The sequence below is a fragment of the Pelophylax lessonae genome (genome assembly GCF_965119305.1).
Source record: "Pelophylax lessonae genome assembly, chromosome: 5".
Classification (NCBI taxonomy): Eukaryota; Metazoa; Chordata; class Amphibia; order Anura; family Ranidae; genus Pelophylax; species Pelophylax lessonae.
In genome coordinates, this window is record NC_138772.1 from 231,431,374 (window position 1) to 231,452,967 (window position 21,594).

The window sequence follows — 21,594 nt, forward strand, 5'->3', positions numbered from 1 at the left end:
GCTCCTTTTGAACAGATCAGGGAGATCTCGTTGTCTATGTTGTCCAAAAAGGTCGCCTTTTTGGTGGCGATCACTTCGGCTCGCAGAGTGTCGGAACTGGCGGCTTTGTCCTGCAAGTCTCCGTACCTGGTTGTTCATTTGGATAAGGTGGTCTTGCGACCTAATCCTTCTTTTCTGCCGAAACGAGTTTCGGAATTCCATCTTAACGAGGATATTGTTTTGCCTTCGTTGTGCACGAAGCCTAAACATCCAAAGGAGATGAGATTGCACTCTCTGGATGTTGTTCGGGCGATAAGGGTTTACCTTAAATCGACTGAGTCTTTTCGTAAGACGGACTCCTTGTTTGTTCTTCCAGAGGGTCCTCGGAAGGGCATGGCGGCTTCGGCCTCTACCATCGCCAAATGGATCAGGCAGACCATTGAACAGGCCTATGCCTTGCAGGGGAAGGTTCCCCCTGTGCCTGTGAAGGCGCACTCTACTAGATCTCTGAGTACGTCTTGGGCCTGCCGTCATGGGGCTTCTGTAGCCCAGGTGTGTAAGGCGGCGACTTGGTCGACCGTGCACACTTTCACAAAATTCTACAAAGTAGATGTTCAGGCATCGGCGGATGCTTCCTTTGGCCGCAAGGTTCTTAGTGCGGCTGTTCCCTAGGGTCCCTTGTTGGGGACTCCTGGCTGTTGGGATAGTTTTTTGTATCCCCTGGGTTTTTTGTCTTTTCCTGGGTTGTTGCTCCTGTTGAGCACTTATTTTTGCTGTTGCCCAGCTGGTTTCCTTCCTTTGGTAAGGTTCCTTTCTTTGATGTGGAGACTGCGTTGCCTTTCGGCGCGGATGCGTTTCCCACCCCTCATGTTTGCACTGCTTTGGGACGTCCCCATATGTGACGAATATGAAGAGGCGGCGACTGTCGGAGGACGTAAGAGAAAACGGAATTTTTGTAAAATCTTACCTGTAAAATTCCTTTCTCTGAGTCCTCCGACAGTCGCCGCCCCCGCCCCTCTTTTGGGGTTTGAATGTATACTCTACTGCTATTCCACTAAAACTGAGATATGGTTGCAGGAAGTAGGAGGGTATTGACTGAGGGGACCACCCCTTGAGGGTGGGATATGTTAAAGCTTTATTGTTAACATATTCTGTTGCCTAGCTACTCCTTCGGAGCAAAGTCTAATACCCCATATGTGACGAATATGAAGAGGCGGCGACTGTCGGAGTACTCAGAGAAAGGAATTTTACAGGTAAGATTTTACAAAATTCAGTTTTTTGAGTTACCGAAAAATCCATGTTTCTGATCATTTACGGACACGGCACCCACCCCTCTTTGGAGTTGGGTTGTTTTCTTCTGACACTGCTTGTTACAAAACTGAAAACCTATAGAAGGAAGTGGGAGTACACCCCCAGGGACTGTTCCATAGGCGTGCTCAAGCTTTTCTCTGCCTAGTGTCCTACTCCTGTACCCTACGGTCATGAAGATGAAGAGCTATGTCCGTCAATGAACATCAGAGAAATGGATTTTACAGTAAGTCAAAAATCCAATTTTTCCGTAGTCCTAGGACATCTAACTCTGCAATGCCCATGCTTTGTAATGCTTTAAAAAATACTTTTCAATAGTTTTTACTGCCAGAAAGCATTCTGTATCTTCTTTTCATTTGTAGGAGAGAGATATGTATATAAAAAACAATAGCGCACACATGCAAAAGAAATAACTATCAAATATGGAGACAATCCATAAATAAAAATGGGGATTTAGTCCCACCATGTGGCCATATCGTGCTCAAGCCCACCACTGCGTCAAAGTACCCCATTATCAGTGGGTCCTACACTATCCATAAAAAAGGGGTGAATCCAGCCTCTCTAACCCTTGGAGACAACACTCCTTGCTGGGAGAGATGTGCTAATGCACTACAAGGGACTCCTCCTATATCTACTTGATAGTGGACACTGATAGAGTACAGGTGTGTGTGTGGGGGGGTGGGGTGCTCAACCCCAGAAGTCTGGTCAGACCGAATACATAATAAACAAGCAAAAAATTGGGGGAGCAAACCCTGAACATGTATATCTAAAGCCGGTGCAGCTATGGACCAAGCGAAATGTATATTAAAAAAGAATAGCACACTAAATCCCCATTTTTATTTATGGATTGTCTCCATATTTGATAGTCATTTCTTTTGCATGTGTGCGCTATTCTTTTTTAATATACATGTCGCTTGGTCCATAGCTGCACCGGCTTTAGATATACATGTTCAGGGTTTGCTCCCCCAATTTTTTGCTTGTTTATTAGGAGAGAGATATGTCATACTGTACATCAACATTTACATCAAATTATGTTTCTAAATGTGCATGTTTCCCTTTTTTTTTTTTTTTCTTCTTAGGACTGGAAAACGAACACAGTGGGGACTTGTAATGGATGGCTGGAACTCCCTCATACGATATTATAAAAATAATTTTTCTGATGGGTTTAGACAAGTAAGAGTTTTTTTTTTTTTTTTTCATTTTTTCTGTTGTCATCTTGCACGTTGTATAAAAGTATATCTTTAACAATTATCTGTGTCTATAGCAATATCATCATAAACCTTGTTTAAGATATAAGTAGAAAAAATTATCAATTAGAGAGTTTAAAAATAGATCAAGTGTGTTCACAGAACAAGTTAGGATGTCTGTATCAGTTACTCCTCTGCTATGCAAAATTTACATAACTATTATGATGCTGCACTGTTAATAATAGTATTAATATATATATATATAAATACACAAGCAATAGGAGAACTGGAGGTTACCTATAATGGTATCAACAAATATATCAATTTCAGCATCAGGAGACTCAATCACCAGCATGGAATGCATTTTGATGCTACAAAAATCTACAAATAACGTCTTGCATCTATGTGAGAATTTTAGGCAAGGCTTCCAGGAAAAGGGAAAGGTTTCCTTTTTTTATTATTTAAAGCCAAGAATATGAATCTAAATAAATGCTAAATCAGGAGTAATTACGTTACTTTATTGGGATAAAAAGGACTCATGGTGTCACACTCTAACCAGCTAATTAACTTAAAACGCCTGTAAAGGTTTCCTGAGTCTTTAAATGGTCTCTCAGTCTGGTTCAGTAGGTAACACAATCATGGGGATGACTGCTGACTTGTCAGATGTCCAGAGGACAGTTATTGACATTCTCCACAAGGAGAGTAAGTCACAAAAGGCCATTGCTAAAGAAGATGGCCATTCACAGAGTGCTGTATCCAAGCATATTAGTGGAAGGAAAAAGTGTGGTAGAAAAAGGTGTACAAGCAGTAGGGATAACCGCAGCCTTAAGAGGCTTGTGATGCAAAGGCCATTCAAGAATTTAGGGGAGATTCACAAGGAGTGGACTATGGCTGGTGTCAGCGCTTCAAAAGCCACCACACACGGTTGTATCAAGGACATGGGCTACAACTGTCACATTCCTTGTGTCAAGCCACTCCTGAACTAGAGACAAGGTCATAAGCTTCTTACCGAGGACTAAGGAGAAAAAGGACTGGACTGTTCCTCAGTGGTCCAAAGCCCTCTTTTTGGATGAAAGAAAATTTAGCATTTCCTTTGGAAATCAAGGTCTCAGAGTCTGGAGTAAGAGTGAAGAGGCACAGAATTCAAGTTACATGAGCTCCAGTGTGAAGTTTCCACAGTCGGTGATGATTTAGGAAGCCATGTCATCTGCTGGTGTTAGTCCACTCAGCGCAGTCCTCTACCAGAAAATTTTAGAGCACTTCATGCTTCCCTCTACTGGCCAGCTTTATGGAGATGCTGATTTAATTTTCCAGCAGGACTTGGCACCTGCCCACACTGCCAAAAGTACCAATACCTGGTTAAATGATCATGGTATCACTGTGCTTCATTGGCCAACAAACTCACCTGACCTAAACCCCATAGAGAATAGAGTGGGGTATTGTCAAGAGGAAGATAAGAGACACCAGACCCAACAATGCAGACAAGCTGAAGGCCGCTATCAAAGCTTGTCTGCATTGTTGCTATGGGCTTCCATAACACCTCAGCAGTGCCACAGGCTGATCGCCTCCATGCCGCACTGCATTGATGCAGTAATTTAGTCAAACGGAGCCCCAACCAAGTAATGAGTGCATACTATACTGGACATGGACATACTTTACAGTAAGCCAACGTTTTTGTATTAAAAATCCTTTTTTTATTGGTCTTATGTAATATTACAATTTTTTTTGAAATACTGGATTTTGGGTTCTCACTAGCTGTAAGCCAAAATCCTCAATACTAAAAGAAAGAAATGCTTGAAATATATTACTCTGTGTGTTATGAATCTATACAATATGAGTTTCACTTTTTGAACTGAATTACTGAAATAAATTAACTTTTTGATGATATTCAAATTTTTGAGATGCACCTGTGTATATAAACAGTGCACCCGGAAAGTATTCAGTGTTTCACTTTTTCCATATTTTTTTATGTTACAGCCTTATTCCAAAATGAATTAAATTCATTATTTTCCTCAAAATTCTACAAACAATACCCCATAATGACAACAAGAAAGAAGTTTGTTTGAAATCTTTGCAAATTTATTACAAATAAAAAAATCACATGTACTTCACAGCCTTTGCTCAATACTTTGTTTAAGCACCTTTGGCACCAATTACATCCTCAAGTCTTTTTGAGTATGCTACAAGCTTGGCACGCCTAGTCGGTGCACAACCATTTTGAAATATTTCTAGAGATGTTTAATCAGGTTTAAGTCTGGGCTATGGCTAGGCAAATCAAGGACATTTACGGAGTTATCTCATCGCCACACCTTTGTTATCTTGGCTGCGTGCTCAGAGTCGTTGCCCTGTTGGAAGATGAACCTTTGCCTCAGTCTGAGGTCCAGAGTTCTCTGGAGCAGGTTTTCATCAAGAATGTCTCTATACATTGCTGCATTCATCTTTCCCTCGATCCTGACTAGTCTCCCAGTTCCTGCCACTGAAAAACATGCCCACAGCATGATGCTGCCACCACCATGCTTTACTGTAGGGAAGGCATTGACCAGGTGAGTAGCAGTGCCTAGTTTCCTCCAGACATTACACTTGCCCTTCAGGCTAAAGAGTTCAATCTTTGTTTCATCAGACCACAGAATTTTGTTTCTCAAATCAATCACCCTAGATGTTAACCTCTTCCCAGCCAGTCATTAGCACAGTGACAGTGCATATTTCTAGCATATTACTAGTGTCACTGGTGGCTGTGGCAGTCAGTTCTCCCCCAGCTTTAGTTAGCTTCAGATTGCCTTCTGCAGTACCGCAGTCCCATTATAAGTCACTGATTACCGCCATTAGAAGTATAAAAATAAATAAATGTTCTGATCTATATTCCATATTTTTGTAGATGCTATACCTTTCATGCAAACCAGTTAATATACACTTTATTGGGATTTTTTTTTTTTTTTTTTTTTTACCAAAGACGTAGCAGAATACATTTTGTCCAAATTTTTTTAAGAAATTAGATTTTTTTTAAAAAAATATTAGATCTGTTTTATAGCAGTAAAAAATATAATTTTTTTTCTCATAATATGCATTTTTCAAAAAATAAACAACCCAAAGATGACCAAATGCCACCAAAAGAAAACTATTTGTGTGAAATAAATTATATATTTCTCTTACGTCCTCCGACAGTCGCCGCCTCTTCATATTCGTCACATATGGGGTATTAGACTTTGCTCCGAAGGAGTAGCTAGGCAACAGAATATGTTAACATTAAAGCTTTTAACATATCCCACCCTCAAGGGGTGGTCCCCTCAGTCAATACCCTCCTACTTCCTGCAACCATATCTCAGTTTTAATGTCTAGCTTGTCAGGAGTGGCTGGCTTTTCCTGTGCTGGGGCTTTCTGCCCCAGACTTTCTTCTTTTTGATATTTTGTTTGAGTTTTCTCTCTACCTTTACTTAGCTGTTATTTTTGTCAGCGTTAGTTCTTCTGATGAAGAGGATCATGCGGGCTGGGTCTCGGGCTGATCCCCCTGGTCGCAGGTCGTGGGTCAGTGGCTTCCCAGCCTGCCATCGAGCGTTCAGCCAGGTAACGCTCCTGGCACAGTGAACGACCCATCCCTGTTCGGTGCAGGGATGATTGGTGAGGTGGCTACCTCACTGGACGCCGTGCGGTTTCTTAACCCCCATTTTGTGCGTCTTGAATTGCGACTCTCCCTGCCTCATGTGCAGCGGCTTGTTCGCCTGTGCGGGTCCCCCACGCCATTAAGAGGGTCAAGGCTCTCAGAAGAAGTCTTCCTCGGGGAAGGTTTATTACCATACTTGGAAGACCTATTTTGCCTGGTGTGAGTCCAGGGGGTTTTCACCCCGCACGTACTCGGTTTCCCGTGTGCTGTCTTTTCTTCAAACGGGTGTTGATCAGCGTTTGGCGCTGGCTACGATAAAGGGTCAGGTGTCTGCACTGGCCGTTCTGTTTCAACGTCCCGTGGCTTCCAACTCCTTGGTTGGCACTTTTGTTCAGGGTGTGCGGCATCTGGTTCCTCCTAGGAGGGATCCTTTGCCCCCTTGGGACTTGAATCTCGTTCTGTCTGTGTTGCAACGTGCTCCTTTTGAACAGATCAGGGAGATCTCGTTGTCTATGTTGTCCAAAAAGGTCGCCTTTTTGGTGGCGATCACTTCGGCTCGCAGAGTGTCGGAGATGGCAGCTTTGTCCTGCAAGTCTCCGTACCTGGTTGTTCATTTGGATAAGGTGGTCTTATGACCTAATCCTTCTTTTCTTCCGAAACGAGTTTCGGAATTCCATCTTAATGAGGATATTGTCTTACCTTCGCTGTGCGCGAAGCCTAAACATCCAAAGGAGGTGAGATTGCATTCTCTGGATGTTGTTCGGGCGATAAGGGTTTACCTTAAATCGACTGAGTCTTTTCGAAAGACGGACTCCTTGTTTGTTCTTCCAGAGGGTCCTCGGAAGGGCATGGTGGCTTCGGCCTCTACCATCGCAAAATGGATCAGGCAGACCATTGAACAGGCCTATGCTTTGCAGGGGAAGGTTCCCCCTGTGCCTGTGAAGGCGCACTCTACTAGATCTTTGAGTACGTCTTGGGCCTGTCGTCATGGGGCTTCTGTAGCCCAGGTGTGTAAGGCGGCGACCTGGTCGACCGTACACACGTTCACAAGATTCTACAAAGTAGATGTCCAGGCATCGGCGGATGCTTCCTTTGGCCGCAAGGTTCTTAGTGCGGCAGTTCCCTAGGGTCCCTTGTTAGGGACCTCTGGCTGTTGGGATAAGTTTTTATATCCCCTGGTTTTTTGTCTTTTCCTGGGTTGTTGCTCCTGTTGAGCACTTGTTTTTTTCTGTTGCCCAGCTGGTTTCCTTCCTTTGGTAAGGTTCCTTTCTTTGATGCGGAGACTGCGTTGCCTTTTCGGCGCGGATGCGTTTCCCACCCCTCATGTTTGCACTGCTTTGGGACGTCCCCATATGTGACGAATATGAAGAGGCGGCGACTGTCGGAGGACGTAAGAGAAAACTGAATTTTTGTAAAATCTTACCTGTAAAATTCCTTTCTCTGAGTCCTCCGACAGTCGCCGCCCCCGCCCCTCTTTTGGGGTTTGGTTGTATACTCTACTGCTATTCCACTAAAACTGAGATATGGTTGCAGGAAGTAGGAGGGTATTGACTGAGGGGACCACCCCTTGAGGGTGGGATATGTTAAAAGCTTTAATGTTAACATATTCTGTTGCCTAGCTACTCCTTCGGAGCAAAGTCTAATACCCCATATGTGACGAATATGAAGAGGCGGCGACTGTCGGAGGACTCGGAGAAAGGAATTTTACAGGTAAGATTTTACAAAAATTCCGTTATTTCATTTGAGAACAGCATTACATTAACGTGCAATTACCAGTTTAAGTAGTGCAGTGCTAAATAGCAAAGAAAATGGCATGGTTATGAAAGGGGTAAAACCTTCTGGAGCTGAAGTGGAAGATTAGCAACTATGTGGCAAATGAGGTTTAATGTTGATAAATGTAAAGTTTTGCATTTGGGAGATAAAAATTTAAAAAAAAAGTCAGCTTCAGCCAGCAAAGCGGATTTGCAGATGATTCCTTTTTTTCTGAAGTATATTTGGATGTGGCCTAAATCTCAGGAATCAAGAGTGGTTAGGATGTTCTGCTAGGAGTCGACCCGGGGATTATATTAATGGCAAAATCAAAGAACCAGTGAAGAGGCAAGGTATCAGCAGTGGCATTGGCAGAAGGAATCTGTAAGATGGTCCAGGCATAGGCAATGTTATTACATTCGTAATTGGAGTAGGGGAAAGATATCCTTACTGGCAGACCATGCAAACCATAACTTCAAGAGTGTGGCAGTTTATGGTATGGAATTCAACCAAGGAAGGCCCAGGATGATGGAGGAGATTTTCTTCAGCAAAAGCAGGAAGGAGAGAATTTCACAATATAGCACTTTGAAATGTATATCAAAGAAACACAGTTTACTCATGTTTGGCCTTGCTGGAATTCAGAAAGCCTGAAGAAAAGTGGTGCAGTGTGCCCCACATTTATATACCTGTCTAGAAGTTTAGTTTGGTACATGCTGTGTCACTTTTAGAATGCACGCAAGACTCTTTCACAAAGTCTGTCTGCTCCAGGGTCTCTGTACGCCAAAAGAGAGTTTGTCTTAATTGGCTCCACTTTTGTAAGATACAAACTTTCAGTATTTTATTTTAAATTTGGCTTATTCATTGCACTGCAATGTAAAAGGGGCTAATTTTAGAACTACCTAAATTTGGCGCACGAGTCTGTCAGAATCAAGAGTGCTGCATATGCTTTATGAATTTAGAACAATACATTAACAAGAAAGATTAATGCCAGAAAAGTGGCGCAACAGTCTTTTTGAATCCCCCCTATATGTCCTGCTAAAGGACATGGCCAGGATACTCAGAAGTGCTATGAAGTATGGAGAAAGTGCCAGATTATAGGAGATAATTACCCATGGCACATCTCAATTTCTTGTGTTATTTATTTAGATCTTTTTTTTTTTTTTTTATTACTTTACCTTTATCTGTAGGCACTGTTTGAATGAAAATCCAATGTTTGCCTGTTCAAAAATGTTAACAATTTGTATGGGGTATGCTAACTTTTTCACATGACTGCAGTAGAGGAATGAAGTTAAATTGTTTTTAAACAGATGGCATTTAGGAGGAGGGAGGAAATTTGCTGATTTCTTAATTGCAGCATGGAGGAGGTGGTTATGCAAGGAGGAATGAGGGAGGTTAGGAGTAATATCTTTTCATTATCTGGTTTCTGTACTGTAGATACTGCATCCAAAACAATTCTGAACTTTCATTCTGTAAACTGTTAGTGGCTGTCATATTATTTCAAGTTTTACACTCAATCTGGCCAAATCCTGTGCACTAAAATAAAGTAACATTATTTTTTAATTGAAGAAGGTGACCTAACGCGATTTCTGCACCAACAACTGTCTTTCCTGGGCAGGGGAACTTTAATTTAAATAATTGCTTTTTCAATGCTTCATTGTTTGCAGGTTGTGTTTTTTTTTTTTTCCAGGCCTTAGGCACTCGGGCATTATAATGATTTACAGAATGTTCTCTTGTAATTAAAAATGCTAGCAAACAAGGATAAAGTATTTTATGGCAGAAGAGTCCTAAAAAGTCCCTTCTGTTATAAAAACGAGCTGCTAGGGTAAACAAAAACCTTAAGTTCCACTTCAATTCAAGGACTCAGGATACTATTATAGATAGTAAATTAACAGAAGGTAAGAAATATAACATATTTACATTTGCTTTTTGTTTTAAACTACATATGGTCTATTTGATTTTATACAGGATTCAATTGACTTGTTTCTTGGAAATTACACTGTTGAAGAAGCCTATTCCTCTAGTCCTTTACAAGTGCAGAAAGATTGGAAATTCTTGGCAGTAAGTAAACGCCACTACATTTTGTAGACCTAATTCTGTCTTTCTTTTGTCAGGCATTCTCTTTATGCTTTTGCCAAAACAATGTTTATTTAAAAAAAAAAATACTTCCGGGCTGCCCAATGTACATTTACTGCAGCAGGGTTACCGCCCTGTGCCAGATCATGTATCTAGTATGTGATCTGAGTTTGGGGCGCCTGCTCTACCAGCAACCTGCTCCTGCTGTGATTACACACAGCGGGAGCCCAGCGGCTGGTACCGCGGAATTGATGTCCACCGGCACCAAGGCAGATAGTCTTTCTGGCAGAAGGGAAGGTGTTATTTCTGTGTTTCTGTAAAGCAGTAACACGGAACTTTGCTTTCCCCAAATCAAAGTACCTCCCCCACAGTGAGTAAGCACAGGCTAGGCATACAGTTAACACTTTGATCGCCCCTGATGTTAACCCCTTCCTCACCAGTGTCATTAGTACAGTGACTGTGCATATTTTAGCACTGATCACTGTATTAGTGTCACTGGTCCCCAAAAAAGTGTCAGGTGTCCAATTTTGTCTGCTGCAATATTGCAGTCCCGCTACAATTGGCTGATTGCCGCCATTGAAAAAAAATGTAAATATCCCATAAATTGTAAACGCTATAACTTTTGCGCAAACCAATCAATATATGCTTATTGGGATTTTTTTTTACCAAAAATATGTAGCAACATACATATTGGCCTAAATTTATGAAGACATTTTTATTGGGTATGTTTTATAGCAGAAAGTAAAAATAATATATTATTATTATTATTATTATGATTTTTTTTTTTTTTCAAAATTGTCTGTCTATTTTTTTGTTTATAGCGCAAAAGCGAAAAACCGCAGAGGTGATCAAATACCACCAAAAGAAAGCTCTTTTTGTGGGGAAATAAAGGACAAAAAAAATTATTATTTGGGTACAGGGTGGCACAACTGCACAATTGTCAGTTAAAGTAATGCAGTGCCGTACCGCAAAAAAAATGCCCTGGTCACGAAGGGGAGTAAACCTTCCAAAGATCAAGTGGTTAAATCACAGATAGTACATTTTAAAAATAATGGACCAGTACATGAAAAATGGGAGATATCATCTTACCTAAAGAAAGAATGGGGAAAAAAAGGTCATCAACACAGTTGAAGTGAGTTTTAAACCCTAAATTCTGAAGAAATCCACAGACTATTGCATAACACATTATCACAGGAATGAAATGTTCATCAAGAAATGTTTGTTCTAATCTTTAAAGTCCTTGAACTCCAGCCAACACTTTTTTCTTGTTTAATATAATTTATTTTAAAACCCCTTTTGTAACAATGTGAGCTGGAAGATGGGTCTAGTGAAAATGATCATCAAGATCAGAAATGGGAGTGAATCACTTTAAAGGAGAAATCCAGCAATAAAAACATAGCAATGCAGGAGATAACATTTTTTTCCCACCTGAAAGATATCTCAAGAAAATTGGCAAAACCCTCTTTTACGGTATACTTTTTAAAGAGGGTATGTAGGGTTAGGATATCTCCAAATAATAAAGCAAAAATTAAAAAAATACTGATCATCTAAATTTAGAAATCTATAGCTGTAACCATAAATCCTTCTTCCTCTTTCGTTCATTGATGGACACAGCTCCTGTCCTTGACCATTGAGTTTTGCTGCCCCCTACAGGAGTAGGACACTAGGCAGAAAAAACTTCTGGCTACACCCAGTCTCAGGGAGTCTACTCCCTCTCCCTGCTATAGTCACTCAGTTTTTTTCTGCCCAATCCGGAGTAAGGATCTAGCTCCTTGCTGGGATCTTTGGTCCCGGCAAAGTTTTTTAAATACATTTTTTCCTCCTGGATTTTTCCTGTGAGATCTACTATCAACTGCCGGACTGGGCGATGGGCTGAATAATCTAGATCCAATGGTCACCCCAGTCTGGCCAGCGAGCGCACGCAGGTCTCAGCTCCACGCTAGGTCGGGCGCCACATAGCCCCACTGGACGGGAGCTGGCCTAGCGAGTTAAACATCTTGCGAGGTCTCATACGACCTAAACTCGGCCTGAGTCGCAGCATTCCTCCTGGCCGACAGCCTCCCAATTTCGATGAAGAGGAGGATCTGTCTGGAGCAGTGCCCACCTGGTTCCTGGTATGGTTAGTAGCTGTCCCCCCTCTACCCCTGGAGGGTATTGGGGGCATGTGGGACCCCTGGGGTTCCCCTCCTTCCCGCAGGCACCCCCTTCTTGTCAAGTCCCTCATCCTGTCCCCCCCTTCACATACGCTGGGGATGTATTTTCTTTGGGTGGTCTAGCCACCTTTTCGGGATGAGGGAAGGACGGTAATGGCGATGGAGGCCAAGGGGTGCGCCGCCGGCAGGCAGACGATCAATTGTGCGGTGGGGGGGGTTGTACCTGGTGGGAGCTCCTGCCAGGGCCCTCCATCCTGCCTGGATCTGTCCTGGGTCCCTGTATGCCTCGTGGTGCTTCCATTTTCTTGTAGCTTGTGTATTCCTATACATTGCGGCCATATTTGTGTAGTCCGGTGGCCATTTTCCTGTGGATTACTATTGCAAATAGCGGTGGCCATGACAGTGAAGCCCTATGGGCATCGATTTCAGTGATGGGAGCCCTCTCCTTATCCCCTGGTGCTGACTCCCAGATAGTTTAGCTTCCTGATCGCTGCACGTATAGTGCAGAATTTCCAGGTGCTTGCAGGTGCCTGTGTCGGCAGGTGGTGAGTCTGGTGGGGTCCTCTCCCTCTCTGCTGAGGATCGCTCTGTGTCTTGTGCTTGGCAACCGGGTGGTGCTGCCAGCACGGTGGGGGTTGTCCCTTAGCAGTATGTTACACTTTTTGTGGGGTCCCCCTGGTGACTCATGGAGTTCTTGGAGCATGTTTTCCCACCTGATCCCCTCTTTGAGGCTGCGAGGCCCTCCGATTCCCAACCATCCATTCATGCACTGACAGTGGTCCTGAAGTCCCTTGTGTTCCGGGTGGAGGCGGCTTGCAGGCGACGGGCTAGCAAAAAGCACCCCCTGCCCTCTCCTGCCTCATCTGTCTCATTGGACCCTGAATCTGATTCAGCCGCCGCGGACGTGGGTCACCCTGCTGGGTATGCGACCACGTGCCTAGTCGCATCAATCCTCTGATAGCGAGGATGAGCCCTCCTTGTCTGCGCCCATGCTTGAAATGGTGCTGATGGATGCACTGATTGTTTCTGTGCGTGAGACCCTGAGGATGTAGGACGCGGCTGAAGCTGCGACGGAGATGCAGGTACCCTTTGGCACTCCCAAGCCATCCAGAGAGGCAAAGGTGTTTGCTTTCCCTTCCTATTTTTACAGAATTGTCGCTAAAGAGTAGAGATGACCAACGCGTCCCCGTGGGGTTCCGAAGCGCGTTACTAGGCGTTACCCCTATGAGGAGTCCCTTCTTAAGAAGTGGACTGTGCCACCGGTGGTGGACCCTCCAGTTTCCAGATTAACCACTTTACCACTAGAGCATTTTGCTGTCTTACGTCTGGGCCACTTTTTGCGATTCGGCGCTGTGCGACTTTAACTGACAATTGCGCGGTCGTGCGACGCCGTACCCAAACAAAATTGACGTCCTTTTTTTCCCACAAACAGAGCTTTCTTTAGGTGGTATTTGATCACCTGTGCGATTTTTACTTTTTGCGCTATAAACAAAAAAAGAGCGTTTATTTTGAGAAAATAACAATATTTTTCACATTTTTTTAAATGAAATTCCCCCCAAAAAAGATGTAAAAACCAATTTTTGTTTAAATTTTTGGCCAATTTGTTTTCTGTTACCTATGTTTGGTAAAAAAAATCGCAATAAGCGTATTTTGATTGGTTTGCGCAAAAGTTATTGCGTTTACTAACAAAGGGAAAGATTTTTGTCATTTTTGGTGGTTTTTTTTTTAACGCGTAATGGTGGCGATCTGCGATTTTTTTTGCGGGACTGTGACATTGCGGCGGACAGATCGGACCCTTGACTGACATTTTTGACACTTTTGGGGGTACCAGTGACATTACTACAGTAATCAGTGCTATAAATATGCACTGTTACTGTAAAAATTACACTGGCAGGGAAGGGGTTAACTTTATTGGAGAGGGAGGGGTTAATGTATGCCTGGTGCTTACTGACGTGTGGGGGGGGAGGTGACTTTGTGAGACAGGGACAGATCGGATGTCCAGCTATGCTGAACAGTCCGATCTGTCACTCCCTGTCACTGAGGAGATCCGCCCGCTTGTGTTTACACACAGCGGGCGGATCTCCACACTAGATCCCCGACGATCGGGGCAGAGCAGCGGCGATCGCCGCTGCTCCTCCCCTGGCCCGACTCCCGCTGTGAATGAAAACAGCGGGAGCGCGCCTCCGGCGGCGCGCGAGCGCCGCCTACAGGGGAGGAGTCTGACGACGTAGGTCTACGTCGTCAGACGGGAACGAGCCACTTTGCCGCAGTACTATTACAGTACTTAGCGGTAAAGTGGTTAAACAAGGCAACCATGATTCTGGTGGAAGAGTTCCCAGCCTTTAAGGATCCAGCTGACCGGAAGGCGGAGGCTGTGGCCCACATTAGGTAAACATTAGCAGGTTCAGAAATGAGGCCAGTATTTACTATTGCCCTAGCGTCGCAAGCGCTGACCGATTGGGATAGGCTCCTACGCCGTGACCTGGAGGATGAACAGCTTCCTCCTGCCTTTGCTGAGCTGGCAAACCCACTGGTCCAGGGGTTGCAGTTTATCTGTGATGCCTCCTTGGATGCGGTTCCTCTGATGGCTCGCCTCTCTGCTTTGGTGGTGGTCATTCGGCGTGTCTTTTGGCTTAAATGCTTGTCTGCAGACCAGGCTTCAAAGAAGGCCTTGACTGATCTGCCCTTTCATGGAGATCGTCTGAAGCTACCCTGAATGAAATCTGCCCTAGTTCCGTCCACAAGGCTGGACCTCGGCAAGCATTCTGCTCAGGGGATTCAGACTACCAGTCAGCATCCTGGAACTCCGAGCGATCAGACCGTGCCTGGATCATTGGACGGATTGTCTTCAGGGATGCCCTGTGCGTATTCACGTGGACAATGCTACGGCCGTGGCTTATGTCAATCACCAAGGGGCACAAGAAGTGCCCTGGCAGCTGTGGAGGTAGCCGGCATTCCAAGGTGAGAGATGGACTCTGCCTGCTTTGTTTGCGTCTCGGTTTAACAGAAAGGTGCAGAGATTTGTGGCTCGGTCAAGGGTTCCACTGGCAGTCGCTACAGACGCGCTGGTGGCCCCGTGAGGTCAGTATCGTCTGACTTACACCTTCCCTCCTCTCAAGCTTCTGCCCAGACTCCAATGCAGGATCGAGGCAGAAGGGATTCCACGGACTGGCCTCACCAGGCTTGGTATGCCGAACTGGTACGGCTGGTCGCCGGCTTTCCTTGCAAGCTTCCTCTTAGCAAGGATCTGCTGTCCCAAGGACCGATCTTCCATCCTGGTTTACAGTCCCTGGCTTTGAATGCCAGGATAGAGGTTTGTCTGAGTCTGTGATTCCTATGTTGTTAAAAGCTAGGAAATCTACTTCGAGTAAGATCTACCATCGTACGTGGAAGATGTAGATTGCATAGTTACATAGTTAGTGAGGTTGAAAAAAGACATCAGTCCATCCAGTTCAACCTATGATGTGTGTGTGTGTGTTTGCTTTTAACCGTACATTGTATACCCCTGTATGTTTTGGTCTTTAAGGTGTCCATCTAATATTTTTTTGAAACTATTAATGCTCCCTGCTAATACGACTGCTTGTGGAAGAGAATTCCACATCCTTACCGCTCTTACAGTGAAGAACCCCTTACGCACTTTAAGGTTAAACCGCCTTTCCTCTAGTTTTAGTGAGTGGCCACGTGTCTTATTGTATCTCCTTTCACTGAATAGTTTGTTCCTTATGCTCGGGTCACCAGTACAGTATTTGTACATTGATATCCTATCCCCCCTCAATCGTCTCTTCTCCAGAGAGAATAGGTTCAGTGCTTGTAGTCTTTCCTCATAGCTGATGTCCTCCATTGCCCTAATTATTTTTGTTGCCCTTCTCTGGACTTTCTCCAGTTCCAGCACATCCTTCCTGAGGACCAGTGCCCAGAACTGGACAGCATACTCCAGATGTGGCCGGACCAGAGTCTTGTAGAGAGGGAGAATAATCTCTTTATTTCTGGAGTGAATCCCCTTTTTTATACATCCCAGTATTCTGTTGGCTTTGCTTGCGGCGGCTTGGCATTGCATGCCACTGCCAAGCTTGTTGTCTACCAGTACCCCCAAGTCCTTTTCCATCCTAGACTCACCCAGAGGTTCCCCCCCTAGTGAGTAGCTTGCTTTCTGGTTTCTGGCCCCCAAGTGCATTACTTTACATTTTTCAACATTAAACCTCATCTGCCATGTAGTTGCCCATCCCGTTATTTTGTTCAGGTCCGCTTGCAAGGTTTCCACATCCTGCATAGAAGATATTGGCATGCCTAGTTTAGTATCATCTGCAAATACTGAGATTGTACTCGATATCCCCTCCTCTAGATCATTTATGAATAAATTAAACAGGATTGGTCCCAGGACAGAACCCTGGGGGACCCCACTTTCCACACCCGCCCAATCCGAGTACTCCCCATTAATCACCACCCTCTGGACTCTCCCCTGGAGCCAGTTCTCTATCCAGGTACTAACCTTATGGTCCATACCTACCTTCCTTAGTTTGTACAGTAAGCGTTTGTGGGGAACGGTGTCAAAGGCCTTTGCAAAGTCCAGATAAACCACATCCACCGGCTTACCTTGGTGGTGTGACATTTGCTTTCTCCAGTGCGGGCTCCATTGCTGCCTTGGGATCCTAATTTTGTGCTTTCAGTTCTACAGAAGCCTCCCTTTGAAAATATTTGGGAGATTCCCCTGCTTACGCTGTCCCAGAAGGTGGCCTTTTTGGTGGCTATCATCTCTGCACGCTGGTTGTCTGAACTGGCAGCGTTATCCTGTCGTTCACCTTATCTGGTGATTCACAAGGATAAGGTGGTGTTTCGCCCCTGTCCATCATTCCTTCCTAAGGTGATCTCTGACTTTCACTTGAATGAAGACATTGTGTTGCCTTCCCTGTGTCCCAGGCCTAAGCATCCAAAGGAAATTGCCTTGCATGCCTTGAATGTGGTTCGGGTAATTAGGGTGTACCTGCCAGCTACAGAATCTTTCAGTCTCTCTACTCTTGCTCACAGATGGACCTTGCAAAGGGTTGTCCCCTTCCTCTGCGACCATTTCCAGGTGGATCAGACAGACGGTGCTTTAGGCCTATTCCATCAGGGGTCAGATTCCTCCTTTTCCTGTCAAGGCGCACTCCACTCGGCGTTTAATGCCTCCTGGGCCTTCCCTCATCAAGCGTCAGTGACGCAGGTTTGCAAGGCGGCCACCTGGTCATCGGTGCGTTGGCATCTGCAGATGCTTTCTTTGGCGGCAACGTTTTGGAGGCTGCTGTTTAAGAGGGCCTGTTTCTCTTTGAGGGTGTATTGTTTTGTTTTTTCAGGAAGGCTCCAGTTTTTTTGGTTGAGCCCCTGTTGCCTGGTAAGCTAATGTTTAGCCTTTGGGATTTTTTGCTGTCTCCCGCTCATGTTTAACACTGCTTAGGGGAAGTCCCAATGGTCAAGAAATGACAGGAGCTGTGTCCGTCAATGAACGAAAGAGAAAATGTGATTTTTCACTTACTGTAAAATCCATTTCTCTGATGTTCATTGACGGACACAGCAACCACCCCTCTGTGGAGTTATTCTCCTGACACTGCTTGTAACAAAACTGAGTGACTATAGAAGGGAGAGGGAGTATACCCCCTGGGACTTCCCATCAGTGTAGCCAGAAGTTCTGCCTGGTGTCCTACTCCTGTAGGGGACAGCATAACCCAATGGTCCAGAATAACAGGAGCTGTGCCTGTCAATGAACATCAGAGAAATGGATTTTACGGTAAGTCACAAATCCCCTTTTTTTTTTTTTTTTTTTTTTTTTTTAATCAGAATAAAATGTATTTACCACTTTTAACAGTACAATAATCTAGGCACATTCCGGAGTATTACATTATACAATACTTTCACGGAATACAAAGTAGAATAATGTTCTTGTACAAAGACAAAGCAGGTTTTTTAAAACCAATTGAACCAGAGATGACATTAGTCATTATATCTAACAATGTATGCATCCCTAGGTATGGTTAAGAAAAAATCCTCATCATATCTCTTCCTCAGTACTTTAAATTAAACTCAGCAAGGGGACAAACAGAGCGGTTGAGTTCCCACTTTTAAATAATAGCCTATCAAGAATTAGGTCCAATGGAGCCAAGCCAGGGGTAGCTAGCCTGCATCCCCAGATCTTATTGAACCGGTTTGAGTTGCCTCTGTGCTGATATATCAAGCGCTCATATCTCAGAGGCACAGCCAAAGGAGATATATCAGGTCCCCCTTAGCTCCCTTGCATCTCATACACAATGGGTCTGGGCGACGTCCAAGAGTAAACAAATTAAGTGGGGTATGATGAACCCACAGTAATATATATAGTTGGGACAGTCTTTGGGTTATATTTAAAGAACAGCCGTGGACAGATTCCAGGGCCTCCAACCACTGATCCCCATCTATATCACCCACATCCTCCACCCATTTTTCCATTGTCGCGTTGGGAAAATTCTCCAGGTACTCTGGCAGCAGCATCGCATAGCACCAGGTGACGAACCCTTTAGTGGATGTGGATTGCTGCATCATATTGAAACGAGGAGTGGGAGATAACACCGCCCCCACGAAGGATGCTTGCTCTTTAATGGCATGCTGCAATTGAAGGTAGGGGAAGTAAGTTTTGTTTGACCATCTATATCTGGCTTGCATCTGGGCAAATGGGAGCAACCTGCCATTGCTTACAATCTGACAATGTGAGGTGAGTAATACCATATATTAGCCACCGGGCTGCACACTGTAGCTTTTTCAGTTCCGGGTAAGTATTGTTATTCCAGATGGGGCTGTAACTAGTAAATCCTTACACTCTTTCTAGTTGTTTTTCTTTGAACCAAATCTTATGTAGTAGCCTATACGTGGGGTAGCTTTTGTTAAAATTTAAGAAGAGCTGGGCCTCAAGGGATTCCAGGAGAGTCTGAGCTTCTTCACAGTGTAAAGCCACAGTTCATGTGGAATCAGTGTGTTTCCCCTCGGCCGATACATCATTCATGCCATTTAGCAGCTGCTGCAGCTGGGCTGGCAGATAGTACAGCAGGGGTTTGGGAAAGCTAGGCCCCCAGTATCTTTAGACCTCTGGAGTTGTTCCAGCCTGACTCTAGCAGGACCCGATTTCCATAATAGCGAGGGAAATATAAAATTTACCACTCAAAATATTTTAGGGTATAACCAGAGCTGTATTGTAGAAGAAATAGAGCAGCTGGGGCATTAAGATCGTTTTTGCTAAATTAGCTCTACCCGCCACTGACAGCAGTAGCGAGAGCTGGTCCTAACTTTAGCCGCCAGAGGTACTATTGCAAGGGCAAATAGGAAGGGGGAGAGAGGGCACCCCTGCCTAGTACCCCCTACCCAGTGAAAATAACTGTGAGATCCTGTCATTCCTCAGGATAGCAGCCTGGGGATTATGATACAATAAATAGACCCATGCAATACATTTTTCACCGAAGCCAAATCGTTCCACCACTGCCCACAAATGGCACCACTCCACGCTATCAAAGGCTTTGTTTTGCGTCCAGCGACAAAAGTGCTCTCGCCCCTCCATTGTCAGCTGGTGTTTGCATATTTATATAGTCATCTCAGGTTGAAGGCAGTAGTTTGTTAGGCAGGAAGCCGGCTTGGTCTTCATGAACGATATCAGCAATTTCTTTAAGTCTCCGAGCCAGTACTTTAGCCACTTTAGCTTGTAACAAGGAAATAGGTCTATAGAATTAGGTTCTGTAGCTGGCTTATCAGGCTTCAAAAGCGTAATAATACTAGCCGTGTTCATGGAAGGCGGTAACCGTCGATGCTCATGAGCCTTAGGCTGGCCATACACTATACAATTTTCTTATTCAATTTCCTTTAGATTTACCTTAAACTATGTAGTGCAAGGGCCTGCCTGACTGCATACAAATTGAAAGTGTTTAGGTTTGACCCTATATTACATGGTTTTGGTGAATCCAAAGGAAAGTTGAACAAGAAAATTGTATAGTGTATGGCCAGCCTTATTGAATACTTTCAACAGCTTAGGTAAAAGGATATCAGCGTGTTGTTGGAATACCTCCATTGGCAGCCAATCATCTCCAGGTGCTTTGGAGTTGGGAAAAGAGCTGGTCGCCTCCCGGATCTCCTCTAACGTAAGAGGAGCATCCAGACTTGCTCTATGAGCATCTAAAAGGGTGGGTATATTGATAGACTGTAAATAACTTGATAGGGCCTCTGGGGTATAGGAGACCTTAGAGGCATAGAGATCCAAATTTTACTAGTTCTGCGATAAAGGTTTCTGGGGGTATTGGCATAGCCTCCTGTAGTAAGCTTTAGTGCACCAATCACCGAAACCACTGGGCGTACATTAACTATTTTTGCAAGCAGATGACCATTCTGTTCCCCCTCTTCATAAAATGTTACCTTGGGAAAAAAAACTATTTTTTTTTGGCTTTGGAGTTCATCAGTTGTGTCAGGGCATCCTGTGCAGCATAGTATAGAGCACGTTATGCTCAAAGAAACTAACCGTTTTATCCAATCTGAGCGTTCACAGGTATCAGTTTGAGCCAAACAGCGTTTAGACGCCACGGAGCTCTAGGAAGGGTCAGTAACTCATATGTCTTAGAATACCAGGAGAATTGGACAGTTACAGGGTACTTTTCTCTCCATACATCCACCCATTTTATCTCTTCAATAAAATGTAGCAGTGGGCTGCCTCGTGAGTAACCTACATTTGGGGAGGGGATGTCTGTCTAGGGCAGGATTTAGGACATTATTAAAATCACCTAGGACAAAGATTGGAATATCAGGCTTATCTAAAGTGAAGACCAGCAGGTCCCGCAGCACTGACATTGAAAAGGGTGGAGGTATGTATACCCCAGCTATGATACATATTAAAGAGAACAATTTACAATATAAAAATACGTATCGCCTCTCCAAATCAGATATTGCAGCTATTTCATGAAAATCCAGAGATTTGTATTCAAGGACACACACCCCTCTCAGTATGAAGTATGCGTGGCATGATGTATCTTTTGATGCCCAAGATTACTTTTACACAGCTAAGAATCTCTGGTGTGAGATGGGTCTCTTGCAGGCCTGTTATTGCAGGATGGTACTTACGGAGGACCGTACTCACCAACACCCTTTTTAAAGGAACGTGTAGTCCCCTAACATTCCAGGTAACCAGAGGTATGTCCGCCATGTGACTAATGATAAGATCTTATGCAATGTGGCAAGTGAGATGCATCTGCATCTCATGCTACTAAAGTACCTGCTTAGGCCAAGTAAGTATTGTAAATGAACAAGATAGCTCCAGAAGTGCAGAAAACATAAAGTCTCATGAAAAATACCAAAGATTTACTCAGGAAAAACCTGGCCGAGAGGGTTGAGAGACCATTCGAATTTCTAATCCCTGCTTCTAAAGACATCCATAATGCAATTAGAATTATTAGTATAAGATGGCTGCATCTAAACCACTTAGTTTTTAATTTACTATATTCTTGCTGGATTTGTTGAAATCAAAGTATGTTAAAGGTCAGGTCCTGAATGTTAGGTCACAATTCTGCAC

The 21,594-nt window shown here is 44.1% G+C and overlaps 1 protein-coding gene across 1 annotated transcript in view; it reads left to right on the forward strand.

Annotated features, from left to right (window-relative positions):
- SACM1L (SAC1 like phosphatidylinositide phosphatase) overlaps positions 1 to 21,594 on the forward strand; it is a 267,712-nt gene that overhangs the window by 244,581 nt on the left and 1,537 nt on the right. Inside the window, exons 17-18 of the mRNA XM_082257843.1 lie at positions 2,367 to 2,460; positions 9,787 to 9,879. Coding sequence (XP_082113969.1) covers positions 2,367 to 2,460; positions 9,787 to 9,879 — 187 coding nt within the window. The remainder of the gene's footprint in view (positions 1 to 2,366; positions 2,461 to 9,786; positions 9,880 to 21,594) is intronic.